Below are 14,992 nucleotides of genomic sequence, written 5' to 3' on the forward strand. Positions count from 1 at the left end.
CTGAGCGGCGCCTGCGCACTGCCACAGGAAGCAGCGAGGGGGAACTTCCGGCGAGAGCACACACTTCCGGCGGGAGCACGCTGGTGGTTATGGAGGCTGAGCGGAGGTTGAGCCTGCGAATTTGCGAGGGGGACTGCGCCGTGCTGAAGCGGGGTGACGTCTTCAAAGCCGTGCCCGTGCTGCGGAAGAGGTGAGGGGTCGATGGGCGGTTTTTTCATTTTCTTTTGCGGTCTTTCTGCAGCCTCCCGCGGTCGTCGCGCCGTGGGACCCTTCGCTGAAACCCTGGGAGGTGTCAGTTCTGTCCCGCCTGCGGCGGCTGAAAGCAACGAGGATTTAATTGTGTGTTGTAAGGAATTTGAAAGATAGCTGAGGTGTCGTTGTCAAAGCGATGTCAACTGAAGGGCTGAGAGAGAGCAGCAGGTTGGAGATGCCGTCGCCGTGCTTCCCTTGCTGTGCGCGCTGCGTTCTGCAAGGGGCGGTGTTGTTTTTGTAGCGGGGCAGGGAGCAGCTTCAGTGGGACAGTGCTGCTGTGAAAGTCTGCTTCACTTTCCTAGGCCTGCTGGTATAGCAAGGAGCCTCTGTACCCCAGCAGGAAATACTGTCATCAAGGGACAGCCCTTCCAGTGCTCTTCCCAGTGCAGCAGATGAGTTTGTAGACCACTGTGTAGAAGTCAGTGTTAGTGTTCTGGCCTTTTGATTTAGTGGAGACTGAAAGGTATTGTATGTGAGCAAGGCCTAGAAAATGAAGCTGGGGGTGCTGGTTTATGAGAGGCTTTATGCTGAGCAAAAGAATCGGGTGCCAGAGGGGTTCTTCAGTTAGCACTTGTAGCTATTCAGATGGTGGTTACTGTGTTGGCCTGCAGAGCGTTGCCAGGACATCGCTGTCAGATCCCTTTCTGCAAATCTCAGTGTATAACTTTTGTTTTGTTTAAGCATCCATCATAAAAGAAAGAATAAAGTAAAAGAGTAAATATAGGGAATGAAATAACTTGTATTAATTTGTTATTTAATCTAATGAGAGTAAGGGTAGACTGAGAACATGTGGCAGTATCTGGCATTGGATGCTTTGTTTCTCAGGTCAAAAATGGTGCTGTACAATGTAATGTACAATGTTTTACTTCTCATTTCAGAGTTCTTGTGAACTGAAAACACACTGCTCATGCTGTACACTGAATTCAAGTTTTTCATTCTTTTCCTAACCAGTTTCAGCATAATGTGGTGTTGTGGTTAATAGTAGTTAGCATTTCATTCTTTATGGTTATCCTGGTTTGCTTCAAAGGCATAGCTAAAACAGGCGCGTATCAAGTTGACTTCCAGCTGTTGGGGGTTTTCAAATCCTGTCACCTGTCCGTTCAGATGTGGTTAAAATGATGCCTTAAATGTCATTAACTTTTTTATTATTTCAGAAAAATTATTTTTGAGAAGCAGGGCTTCTATCTGGATAATGCCATTGGACATGTGTACGGAACTACATTTGAAGTAACAAGTGATGGAAACCTGCAGCCAAAGAGACAGGTGGAAGAGACTACCACAGGTATTACAGAGGATTGATTGATCCTTGGGGGAAAAAAGCACTAACAAGTTATTCTTTGATAAGACCAAAAATGATGGAAAACCTTTCTGTTAATTTTTCATTAAATTATGTTACTTCTTTCTGTCATAAAAGTGCATGTTTTTTACTTGATCTACTGTTCCAGTTGTCCTGTAACAAATACACTTCTTAATATGGGAGAAAATTTGATTCTTAATTTGGGTGAATATATTGAGAAAGATGTATCTTACATGTTAATTGCTTACAAGATACATGGCAAGAGCACAAAGCATGTGGGTTTAACATGGAGAGATCTGCTGTCTGTGAAACTTAAATCATGTTTCTCCAGCTGAAAAGTGCTTAGAGCTAGATTTTACAAATCTATATCCTTTTCTCTTAGAAACAAAAGAAGCAGGTACAGATAATCGTAACATAGTTGACGATGGAAAGTCTCAAAAACTGACTCATGATGACATAAAGGCTTTGAAGGACAAGGGTATTAAAGGACAGGTAAAAAAAATAAGGTTTTGGTGTCATTTCTGTGCTGCCTTGATGGTTATCTTTCAGTTTATGGAACAGGCTGTTCTTTTTCTTTGTTCTTCTGCTCAAGATCTGTTTTTACAAAAATGCAAAAGCTGTTTTCAGAGAAAACTTCATGTAAGGTTGACAACTTTATCAGTAGAAAGTCAAGTGTGAATTTTTAGTGTATTAAGAGTCATAACAGACATATAAAGGAATACAATAGATGTAAGATAAATATAAACCACAAAGGAAGTATAATTCACACGATCACTTTTTCTGTTTGTTCCTTTAAAAATTCAAAATATTACTTTTATATTACAGATGTATTAAAATTGTCCAGTGATAAAACTATCAAAGATGTAGTGAAGGATTATGGACAAACACACCCATTAACTAATGACACTACGTAACAAGCATATTATCAGTGTGCCTCTAGGCTGCTGCCTGCTAAACAGAGATGCATGTGTTTTATCTGCTCCTCAAGAGCTAAGAATATTCTCAAGAGATCAGTTCTTTTAGAAAAGGTGTTGGTTTATACCCCACACTTAATCCACAAGAAGCGAGGCCTTCTTAAATGTTATGCAGCACATTCTGTTCTGCAGATGTTGTCAGCCAAAATTCTCTCTCATCTTTGGTTTATCCTTTCTCATAAAAGATAAGAAATTGCTCATGCTTACATCAAGTTCATCTCGTCTTTGCACTCTGCTGTTTGTTGCTGCTGTTCAGAACAGCTGTTCTGCTTTTGCCAGCTTCATAATAGATGAGTCCAAGGAGTTTAGAATGGTATTTCCTCTGTTTCCATGGTTGTGCTTTTCTTGGTGTTTTCTCTTTGATAAGAATGTACTAATGAGTCTGATGGCTTTGACATTTTCTGTTAGTTCTCATTAGCTCTGTGGCAGAAGGTCATTCTGTCTTTTCTTTATGTCCTCTGCATGTCTGTGCTGTACATGTACCGTACTGATAATATAGGTTATTAAAATAGTCTACTTTGTGAACTGTGGTTTCTGAATATTCATTTTAGACTGTTACAGTTGCAGCAATGGATACTATCCTTCCATGAATGTCTGGTAGAATTTGAACTTGTGTATGTGAATGGCATAGAATCCCTCGAATCACCATAGAATCGCAGAATGGTCTGGGTTGGAGGGGACCTTATAGCCCACCAGCCCAATCCCCAGCCATGGCAGGGCTGTCCCGTCCATCCATCCCCCACCTCTCCTGGGCTGCCCAGGGCCCCATCCAACCTGGCCTGGAGTACATTTAGGGATAGGGCACCACAGCTTCTCTGGGTAGCTTTTGCAGGGCCTCACCACCCTGAATGAAGAATTTCTTCCTTGCATCTAACCTACATCTTCACCTTTGTCCCATCACTATTAAGGTGTGTAAAAAGTCAATGCCTAGGCTTTGTGATGCAGGCTTAGTTTGAGAGATGGTTGCTCTGTGAAATAAAGCTTTCATTTTTCCCATCACCTTCCCAAATTCCTCCCATATTCTGAGGGATAGGTGTGTGGTATTAGGCTCTGGTATTCCTGGGGTACTGCACAGTGCTGCAGCTTGCCTTTAGCTTGTTATGTTTACCCTGCAGGAATATTACCTGGTTTCCTCGCTAAATTTTACTGGGAAATAAAAGTAGATACCACACTTAACTTTTTCCAACAATAAGGCAAAATATGCACTGATTCACCCTCTTAATAACACACCATTAGCTTTCAAAGGCTTGAAAAACCAGCAAGTGAGAACTACTCGCACCACTGTATTTTGGACAAAGTTCTCAAAGCACAGTGGGAGCTTTCAGCTGTCCATGCTGAAAATACTTCTTGTGTCATTTCCTGCCAGCAGCCTCTCCAAACTCTTATTAGGCCAGACTACAGTGTTGCTCTTCATGCATGTTTAATAGGAACATAGAATTCTGTCAGTCCAACTACTTTGATCACAGCAACCAGAACAGCGTTGTGCAGCATTTATTGTTATCTTGCAGGCATGAAGACAAATCTGAACAGTGAAAGCTTTTTTTTTTCTGTTGGAGGTCTTAATGATCACTCCAGCTGGAATCTGAAAGCATGAGAAATGAGAGTTGGATTGGCAAAGGGAGGAAATAAGAACAAGACCTGGAAACAAAAACTGGAAATCTGGGAAAATATGGAAGGTGGAGAAGGAAGAAGTACTAGGACTCCTAGTAGGAAGTAGCAAATACCAAAGCGTTTGATGTCCTGCAAGGAGCTGGCACAGGAGTCTAGCACAGTTTGAAAGACAGAAGTAATTAAGTGGGGTAAGGGAGATGCCCGATAAATTGCCAGAATAGAGAGGAAAAACTAAAGTGATCTTGACAAAAAAAAGTATATATATGCAAAAGATATCCTCAGAGACAGAGATGCTGAAGTCAGAGACCCAAAGAGGGAGTTAGATTCAAGTAAATATTGCTTATGACATCAGGTTCCTTCTTTTGTTCAAAAATGTAGTAACTGTTTTGCATGGCTGTACCCAGTGGTGAAAGTTAAACTGAGAACTTAGAATACATGTTAACTGTTCCATAATAACTGCCAATAGACATAACTCTGTCCCATTCTAAATACAGTGTGACTAAAAACAGCTGATCACCTACAGAGAGCAGGGTAGTCTCCTTCATATTCAGCATGAGATAAAAAATATGTAGGTACTGAGGCTTCACAGTTAAAGCTGAATTAGTGACTGGCTGATTAGTAGAATTTTGTTTTGCCATTAATGTCAGTAGAACTCTTTCATCCAGTAGAGGAATGTATGTAATATTTTTATGCTTGTTAGAAAAAAAAAAACAAAAATACCCACTAAATATGAAATGAATGAGAAATACATACCAGCTGTAATAAATAAATGTAAATTGTCTCTTTTAAGGAAATTGTTCAACAGTTAATAGAGAACAGTACGACATTCCGAGACAAAACAGAATTTGCTCAAGATAAATACATAAAGAAGAAGAAAAAAAAGTAAGTGAATTTTAAAATGTGGAAAATATTTAGTAGTTCCTGAATTTGTTGTGCTTGAAGTAAGGCTGTTGCTGTGTACTTCTTACAGATACGAGGCAGTTATTACAATTGTAAAACCGTCCACTCGCATTCTTTCAACAATGTATTATGCAAGGGAACCTGGCAAAATCATGTAAGTTTTTATTTTCATTCTCCTCTTGAATGAGAACAAAGATATGGATATTGTGAAAAAATATTTTAATATTATTGTATATAATACCACTCTTTTTCTTGTTAATGGAAGGACTGTAAATTAATGAAAAGTATCGTCATACAGAAAATGAATCAATATGCTCCTTTAGTGGGGAAAAAAAAATAATTCTTTTGCATGTAGCATCAGCTTTTACCACTTCCTGCCACCTCTGTTTTGTTAATTACCTTTCTGGCAGTGGCTCTCTGCATCTCTAGAGGTCACTTACTTCTTACCTGCTTTTTATTTTATCTAAGGCTTCTCAAACTTCTTTCCTTCTCCTTCCCGAACCTCCTCTGTTTGGCCTCTATTGAGCTATATGTCTGATTCTAAGAAAAGAAATGTGATATTTCTTGAAACCCTTTGTCTTCTAGCCATTTGCGTTATGACACTCTAGCTCAGATGCTTACTTTAGGAAATGTCCGTGCTGGCAACAAGATGGTCGTAATGGAAACGTGTGCAGGCCTTGTGCTGGGGGCTGTGATGGAGCGAATGGGAGGTAAGTCGTACAGTAACACAGAAGATGGGGGCTAATTTGAAACTTAAGAAATACTTTTGGTTTTGATACTTGTAGAAGGAACTACTGCAAAATATTTTTTCCACTTCTGTAGGCTATGGATCCATTATCCAGATGTATCCAGGAGGTGGGCCCGTTAGAGCTGCCACCAGTTGTTTTGGATTTCCAAAACCTTTTTTCAATAATCTTCATGAATTTCCTCTCAGCAAAGTGGATAGTCTTCTCTGTGGGACATTGTCTATGGAGACTCTGCCTTCAGAACCTGAAGACACTGCATTAACAGAGGAAGAAATGAATGGACTGGTTGATGAGAAGCAGACTTCTGTACAGGGAACAGAAGAGGAATCTTCTGCTGAAACAGCTATGGAGATCAACCAAACAGAAGAGCAGGAAAGAATGGATGTTAACGCTGAGGATGCAGAATTTAAAGAGAATAAAGAAAGAGAAAACAAAGAAAATGTAAGAATATTGATTATGGCTATTTGAGTGTTATGATTTCAACACAGTATTGCTGATTTCAGACAGCTAAAGTATAGCTTATTCAGGTGTTGAAATTGAGTTTTAAAACTTGCTTTATGTTGAGCTGTCTAAGTTGCATAAAACAAAAATTCAGTTCATGCAGAGTTAAAGCACAAAATGCTTTATTGTTCAAAGGTTCGAGAAAAGCAAAGAAAACAGTGGGAGAGAAGGAAAAAGCTAACAGAAACTGCTGCTTTGCTGAGAGAGAAGAACGCAGATGGGTGAGTCAGAAAGCTGTTCTGTCTGAAGTGCATCTATAGGAAATCACTGCTTTTTGAAATGAATAAAAGCTTTGTTTTAAAAAAGTTAATTCTTAATATTCAGTAGCTAGCAGTCAAGCCAAATGTGTCTTGGGTCTCATTTGGTTCTCACCTGGTTTTGGTTTTTTTTTTTTCATCACTTAAAGGGTTTGAGATTTCCTGAGCTAATCAGGAAACCATCAGTTTTAGATATGAGTAAACATCTAAAAAATATATGTTTAATGTAGAGTAGACAGAATCCAGGTAGAATTTAATATTAAATGACTGCAGATAAAAAAACAGATTTTCTTCTGTAAAAATGAACTTGAGATCCTAAGCTTAGTAAATTAGAACAATACTTGTTTAAAAAAAAATGAAACTAATTTGTTTTAAAACAACACCAGAAACCACTTAATTTCATTTTACCTGCACTAGCTGCAATTTTTTTTTCCCAACAAAGTATTTCCCTGATGATTTTAATATCATAAGCTTAGAAGAAAAAAATAAACATACTCCCATCAGTTCAGCCCCACGAGTTTAACATAAGCACATTTTGAGGCTGTGACTTTCTCATCAAATGAGAAAGCAAATGCTGAGGTGATTTGATTTAATTAAGTAACACTGATTTATCTAATAGCATTCATATTCATCTTTCCTTATAAGAATATAATCAGAAAAGGATTCATATGCTGCAAAACAAAACAATTTTGATGTGGTGGCTCACTAGGAATAGACTTGTTTTTCTCAGAAAACCAATGAATGTGCATTTTTTAATTTTTATTTTTATTACAAAATATTTTAACTAATTCTCACTTGTATTTTAGTGCATTTCATCCAGCATTGCTAGGTGGTAGAATTCGGCTGTTCTGTGAAAGTTCAGATACAGGTCATTCTGTGTTGTCTGAAGTGGCAAAACAAGGTTTGCAAATAGCACTGCCTGTCTCCTTGCCATCAGCATCACCAGTGATGTCTGCAGACTACCACTAAACTGCCTGAATAGTGGCTGTGTTTTGCTGTGTTTTTACTGCTCTCTCCTGCACATCTTAAAATAAAAAAACATCAGTGCACGATTTGGCAAAGAAAAAAAGGGTTTTACTTTTCTTGATTCTTCCTGCATTGTAAAATAAAATCCAGCTGTTGATTTTGAGTTCAAGGAAGCCTCATTAGTCTTTTGTCTCTTGTACAAGTGATTGAAAACAAATGGATGTTTCTTCTTTTGTTTGTTGGTAAAGCAAGAAGGGCGTAATAAATTACATATGTAAAGCGAGTACTTGCTCGAGGAAGTCTTGAGTATGGGGGGGTGGAAGGGAGGAGAAGCTTCTGGGCACTTTAAAGCAGTGCCCCTCTCTGTAGTCATCTGCCTTGGGTGGCTCTGCATTTGTTAAGGTCAACAACCATGCAGTATGTGCCGTTAAGGCAGGAGAAATTGGCATGGAATAAAGCAAGTGCTTCAAACTAATGATTCAGTTGGTATGGGAGTAAATAACAGGTGAGGAAGTCCAGGTTTTGTTTTGTTTTGCAAGAGAGAAATGGGGAAAAGATAGCTAAAAGCTTCTTCACAGATGGGGAGAAAGGATAAGACATTGTCAGAGTAAGGGAAAACTAGTAATTAGGTAAAGATGAGCTCAGCTTTAGGAGATTCCTTCTTGAGACCTTGCCTTTAACAACATTTACTACTTGAAGATACAACTATAAGATTTATATTTCTTTTCTGCTGTTACATGGGAAAAGAGTTCTTGTACTAGACCTGTTTATCAGTTTCATTTGTGAGTTAAAGGCAGATGTATGTCTCTGAGGGGAAAGAAGGAAGGCATCCATTAGGGATGCAGTTTTTGTCTTACAAAGAGTAGGCAGTGATGGATCATCACATTTTTTCTCTGATACTATAAAAGTGGAAATTGGATTACAGATGCTCCCTGTGTTCAGAATTAGAGCACACAGCCTTCTCTGTACCTTTTGTGTCTCTTCTCTGCCTATTTCTTCTTCTCTCTTGTCCACTACATTAATTTTGAGACTGAGCAGACTACCTGCTGACAGCAATGTGTGCTGCCATATGAAAGAACATAACTTGATTTCTCACATTCCCCCTCATCTCTCTCCTACCTTCCTGTTGTCTGGCAGAGTTCCTTTTTGTGTCAGTACAGTACTCAGACCCTTCTGGAATATTGTTTAGAGTCTTATTTCCTCATGGTCCACTTGGCTAATTACTGAGTACAGACATTTTGCAGTTTGGATTTGAGGAAAACCTGGAGCCTGCACAGGATCTGGCCAACAGAAAACCAAAATGTAAACAACTGCAAAATAACTCTTTCATCTTTTGTGTTTTAAAAAAAATTTAACATCTTTACCTCCATTTTATTAGGCAAGTTTGACAGAGCATACAGTGCTGTTCCCTTGGAGAACAGTTGTTGGCTGAGAGGTCCTCTTACATAGCTGTATAGTGGAGAAGCAGTTTATTTTCTGCACAAGTACAACCTGTTAGCTACTTGAATCTTAACCATTCTTGACCATCTTAACCCTTTCAGGTTTAGCAGTGACTTTATTTATTAAAACTCTGGGTATCTATACAGAATCCTAAGCATTGGTAAGTACAAGTTACACTGGGATGTTAAAATTAAGGTAAAGATTAAAATATGAAGACTTTCAGTTGTCAAGGACATAAAAGTTCTTTTTTTTTAAAAAAGATTTCTAGTCATGCCCATTCATGAATTTTCTCTTTAAATTACAAATGACTTAAATCTTTAAAATCTGTAATCTTCATTAAATAATTGTGACTGAAGCTACATTCTAAGGAACAGCTAGCAGTAAAAAAAAAAAAATTGTTATATTTTAACTATTGTCAGAGGGTATAAAAGCAGCGTTAAAGTTCTTCAGTTTGTAAGAAGTATTGCAGAGTTCAAAACAGCTGAAAGGAATATTTCTGCAATGTGTTCAATAGGCTGTACTGGATACAAGCTTTTTATCCTCTAAACAGTGCAAGTAGGAAATAATTTGTTTTTATATTTGGGGAATTGCTAGAGCCATGAAAACGTGCTGATGAGCAATACTGAAGCTGTAATGATGTGCTGTGCTAACTAGAAAATGTCACTTGATGAATAGGCTTGAAGAAGCAGAAGACTAATGTGCACGAAACTTCTTTTACAGCTTACTTGTAGCCAGCAAGTTTCATCCCACTCCTCTATTACTGTCTTTACTGGAGTTTGTTGCTCCTTCACGGCCTTTTGTTGTCTACTGCCAATATAAAGAGGTAAATGGAGCACGTTGCTCTAGCTGTTGTTACTGTAAGCTTGAGGTCATATTGCCATATAACCTGTTATTTCTTTTCTTAAGCCCTTACTAGAATGTTACACTAAGCTGAGAGAAAGAGGTGGTGTTGTTAACCTAAAGCTATCTGAAACATGGCTACGAAGCTACCAGGTAAGGATTGTACTATTTGGGGAAGCGAAATATGTTTTGGATTGATTGAAATTATGTGCAAGCTCATACATTTGTTTATATGACAGCAGCAAGAAAATACTTAAAGCATTTTAATGTGAAATGGCAATGTTTTTTGAATGGAAACGCTTCATTCCTACTTCCAAGGCAATTCACTGAAATACTTGCAGAAATAGAAAGGCAGCATGCTGAAAAAAAGTTCATAATTGTGCTGCTTCAGGGGTTATAGTAGCTAAGTGACAATCTAATGTAATATTTCTGCTATATTTCTTGTACACTATATTTATTAATTTCTAGTCGGTTGGATAGCTTAAAAGATTTCTGTAGCACAAGAATGGTAATGACCTCTAAAGTTGGTATCTACATGTGTCACGTTTCCTGGAACTAAAGGAGGAATTTCATGTCTAGGAGCATCTCCACAGTGAAAAATACTGATTTGACTAACTCTGTTCAAACAAGGTGTATATAAACATGGAGCACCCTTCCCCACTATGAAGAGAAGCACACCTCATTTGTTAGCAGCTTACCCCTTCTACAAGGTTCTTGCATTGTATTGGCTTGCTCCTCACCCATAGGCTTCTGGAGTCCATAAGGAATTATTTACTATACAGTAACTGACTTAAGGCAAGGGTGGCTATAGTTCCTGGCTGTCAAGAATGATGGTGAGAACCAATGGATGTTCATATGTTCAGGCTTGGCAAGGCTTATTCTGCCCCGGTGCAGTACTTTGTGAATATTAGGAAACCCTAGCTAGGAGCAACACAGTGTCACCTCCTGAAAACACGTAGATCAGCTTAGAGCTGTGAGGGGCAGTCAAAGGAAGAAGGAAGCAAAATAGGAGAAGACTTAGAGAAAAGAATAGCAGAGCTGAAAGTCTTAGTTCACTGCTGTGTCTTACAGTAGTAGTGGATACATAAAGATTGCTGGTATATTAGACCCATTGTGGTTTCTCACAAAGTATGTGGGTTCTGAACAATTTAATGAGACTTTCAAGAGTCTGAGCCTTGAATTTGTAGTTCTGCTGGAAGTGCTATGAAGAAGGAGGACAGTAGGTGTTTCTGGAGGTGGTTTCTGATTTGCAAACGCTTTGCCCTTTCAAGGTAAATGCACTTTTCAAATGTCATGGCTGGAACAAATACTGTAAACTGAAATACACCATTTGATGCGCACATACAGCATGACTCCTCACAGATGCTTTTCAGTTTTTTTCTTTGTTCTCTTTTAAAGGTCCTACCAGATCGAAGCCATCCAAAACTGACAATGAGCGGAGGCGGAGGGTACCTTCTATCTGGTATAACTGTTGTGCTGGATAAGGGCAAATCTGATTCCAGTAATTTAGAAGCACTGAAGATGGAAGAGCCGTCATCTAAAAGATGTAAAGTTCAAGACCTTTGTTGTTAACAGTGGGAGAATTGATTTGTTTTTCAGATCTCAGGAGATACGTGGTTAGTAAAATAACAGGTACAGTTTCTGTGCTCTTGACAGCACAGAAATAGTGTCTGTCATACATCAGTCAATGAAAAGCAGAATTATGTGGTAGGGAGAACTGTCTCTCCATACCAGTTTACATGGTCAGAATGAGAAGATAAACTGGTAGAAGCAAACCTGTGTCAGGCATCACGCTGAAAGCACACGAACCTCAAAGAAATGACCTGATGGTCAGGCTGAGAAGTTAACGTGGACATGAGTGCTTTCACTGATGCTTTGTCTTTTCTTGTTTGTTGCCAAAACTGGATATGATTACGTAGTTTTTAAAACATGAATCTGAATTAACACAAGTAATTTTGCTTCTGATTTTCCTAGAACAAAATCAGGGTAAAACGTTCTGTGTAGTGATCTGCTCCCTCTTTAGACACTGAGTCCTGCAGTGTTGAGCAATCTAAGGAAGCAGCATAAGCAGCAAAAATTATTCATACAAAAAAGTATTTTTCTTTCCAAAGGAGCAATAAAAAGAGAACATTAATTCCAGAACTTTATATAATGACTCAGTGTTTCCTGAAATAAATACAGGGGAAAGCATATGTTAGTAAATTAAATACCAAACACTGAACCAATATCTTTGTTAGTGTTACCTGTCATTTTCCTGGTAGTTGTTCTGTGTTTAAGATGTGACCATTTTGAAAACTGCCATGTGTATATATATATTTATTTTACAGTTTTATTCTTTCATAATGTGTAGCTTTTTTTTTTTTTACCTTTGCATTTGGCATTCTAATTAAACTGTGGGATATTTTTCCTAATGAGATTTATTTTCTTATTTCTCAAAAGAGGGAAAATTACAGTCTAGTTAAGGTCTAGCAGAGGTTTTGTGGAAAGAATACCTTTGGTGCTGAACCACTGGTTGGGAGCCCTAGGTGCATGTGGGAACTCAGAGCCAGCAGGATTGGGCTTCCTTTCTTCAACTTCAGCTTGACTGGAATTTGGAGCTTTGGGGTCAAGTGATTAGACTTCATAAAGATGTAAAATTATCCATATTAATAAGAACGCTCTTTTAGGAGACTATTAGCTCAAAATAAAAATGGGTTATATTTTGTGTAAAGCAGCTACAGTTTTCCTGAGTGAATAATTAGTGTACCTATCTTCAACTTTTTTTTTCCCCTCTTTTCATTAAAAAAGACATTATTATTTATATAGAAAAATTCAGAAGACTGTAGATTCCATCCTCTCTTTTATATCCTCACTGCTGTGCATACATAATCTGTTGTACTTTGCCCTTTAATACCTTTTAATACAGTTTAAGTATTTTAAATCATACATATGGAATAGAAATCTGATGTATGGCTTTTAATAACTGTGATATTTTTTTTTTAAATGCTTTTCTTAACTTTTTTTTCCAAGAATTTTTAGGAGAGTAGGTTGGAAAAGTTCTCCTTTACAGCTGCATGTGCATGCTGAAGGTGAATTGGGACTTTGAAGCCAACATCTGCTGTGTGACGAAACTGTAAGCCAGTCTATTTAAGGATTGGAGCCTAAAAGCTAGTGAAAGGCAGGAAAACTATGACATGGCTGTAAGGCAGGAGGTAAAAAAAGCACCCCAAAAAAGGTTTAAAAACTGCTAGAGTTTTCTTACCTGTAAAGCAGCCATAGGTAGTCCTCCCTCTGCCACCTGCACTGAGCTGGCGTGGGGGTCACAGAACCACAACAGTTGCACAATAAGAGTTGGGGCTAAGCAGTACCTTATGTTTTAAATCCCACTTGTTATCATGTATAACCTGACAAATTAATAACTTGAAGAAAATTCTGTTGGATATTTTGTTTGTATAATTTAAAAAAAAATAATTTTGAGGAAAAATATTTAAATAGCTGGAAAGCTAGTATAGATCAAAGACAAGCTGACTTCATTTCACATGCATTACCAGTATCAAATAATGTCCTGCACTTTCAAAGTGTGCTGTAATGCTTGTAACACTGAAACATAATAAGAAACCAGGTATCAAGCACTTCATGTAAAATATTTCAAATTATTAATTTCACACTGATGAAACATATTCCTTATATTACTGTGGTACAGCCCATCTTGATGTAACCTTCCCAGTTCAGCTGAAACACAATTATCATCCTAAAAACTATAATGGAAAGAGAAAGGTTGAAACGCAAGTAATGATTGACTGAAACTCTAGGAAGCCTTTTTAAAAGTAATAAAGAAAATTTGGAACAAATCAGAATGAGTGCATCCTGTAAAGTCTTTAACAAATTAGAAAAAAAACATGAAAAGGAACATTTCAAAGACAAAAGGAGAGGTAGAGAAAAAATGAAGGTGACAGTTGAATACCTGTAACTTAGAAACGTAACTGTTGCTAGATTCAAGAGATTCCATTTCTGGAGGTGCAGAACATAAACCACTCTAAATGAGTTTTGTAGTGTGACTTGTAAAGAATGAGGAAAGGTCAGGGATACTAAACCAAAGATGGCTTGCTTAAAGCAGCCCACTAAGTTCTGCAGAAGACATCCTTTAGATGAGGTAGAGAACTTGGCTTGCACAGACTGCCTGATAGGGGCAACTTCCATCACTGTCTTCTGTGCTCTACAAATGTCCATTGCTGAGGTGCCAGACTGTGTTCGCTGCTCTGTGCGTTAAGCAGAACCGTCCGTCTTGGCTGTGGTTACATTCAGCTTAGCCAAACGGGGGCAGCTTGTTTTGGTGTCTGGAAATCAGGGGATTTTGTGTATCTGCCTGCATTTTTATCTCATAAAGTACTCACCTCAGCTGAACTCTGCACAATGAAAGTGACAAAGGAGAACTAGGTGCTGTTTACACCTTTCAGCTTTTCTCTAACAGTTGGAAGTGTCCAGTCTCAAAAAGCAACTGAAGTTCTCAAGCCTCAGCTTCTATAGTACAACAAGAAAATCTGACAGGGTCAGGACCTGGTCTGGTAAAGGTATCACTGCCACAAGACCAGGTAGCTGCTTTTACTTTTATCTTCAATCACAGGACTGCTTTCTCCGTGTAAATTTGCTGAAAATATGAACAGATTGAAAGTAGCAGTCACCAAGTTTTCCATTGCTGTGTTTTACTGGAAGTACACATCAAAATTTACTATTTCCCACGGGTACACACAGCAGGAGCTGGAAACACTCAGAATCCAAAGCCACATAATTCTGCTTCATTTGATAAGGAACACATTTCTGCATCTTACTAACACTCATTTAAAGGTCTATCATTCAGCCTCAAAGCCAAAAACATACAACAGACCTTTTTGAAAATGCAAATTAATGGTATCAGAGGGCTGTTTAAAAAAGTATTCTAGCATTACTCATCAAAGTCTTGAAGAGGCAGTGCAAATGCGTAGGTAAAAATGGAACAGGCAGAAGCAGCCTGAACAGCTGTTTGACTCTCAGTGCTTGCAGTGGTGTCAGCCCCACACTGTAAGTTTTTAAGCAAAACATTGCTGATTCATGAATGTATGTTTGTATAAGCTGAGCTTTTTTAAAAAAATAATCATTTACAAGAATTACACACTTGCACAACTTTAGAAAGCTTTCTGTGTTACAACTAAAGTTATTTACTTCTAAGTATGCACAGACAGGTTTTCTTTT

General features: G+C 38.2%; 1 protein-coding gene across 2 annotated transcripts; it reads left to right on the top strand.

Annotated features, from left to right (window-relative positions):
• The first annotated feature begins 39 nt into the window (after nucleotides 1–39).
• Nucleotides 40–14,917, top strand: TRMT6 (tRNA methyltransferase 6 non-catalytic subunit). Of its 2 annotated transcripts, XM_048937533.1 has the most exons (11): nucleotides 40–190; nucleotides 1,407–1,534; nucleotides 1,932–2,041; nucleotides 4,925–5,016; nucleotides 5,105–5,188; nucleotides 5,620–5,744; nucleotides 5,857–6,221; nucleotides 6,417–6,502; nucleotides 9,665–9,767; nucleotides 9,851–9,937; nucleotides 11,183–14,917. In XM_048937533.1, exons 1-11 carry the CDS (start codon nucleotides 90–92, stop codon nucleotides 11,354–11,356), a joined length of 1,455 nt encoding a protein of 484 aa, XP_048793490.1. In that variant the 5' UTR covers nucleotides 40–89; the 3' UTR covers nucleotides 11,357–14,917. The 2 variants fall into 2 exon arrangements, with proteins under 2 accessions (XP_048793490.1, XP_048793491.1); XM_048937534.1 differs by lacking the exon at nucleotides 1,932–2,041 and having other exon boundaries at nucleotides 77–190.
• The last annotated feature ends 75 nt before the right edge of the window (nucleotides 14,918–14,992 follow it).

This window comes from Lagopus muta, chromosome 2 (genome assembly GCF_023343835.1).
Source record: "Lagopus muta isolate bLagMut1 chromosome 2, bLagMut1 primary, whole genome shotgun sequence".
Classification (NCBI taxonomy): Eukaryota; Metazoa; Chordata; class Aves; order Galliformes; family Phasianidae; genus Lagopus; species Lagopus muta.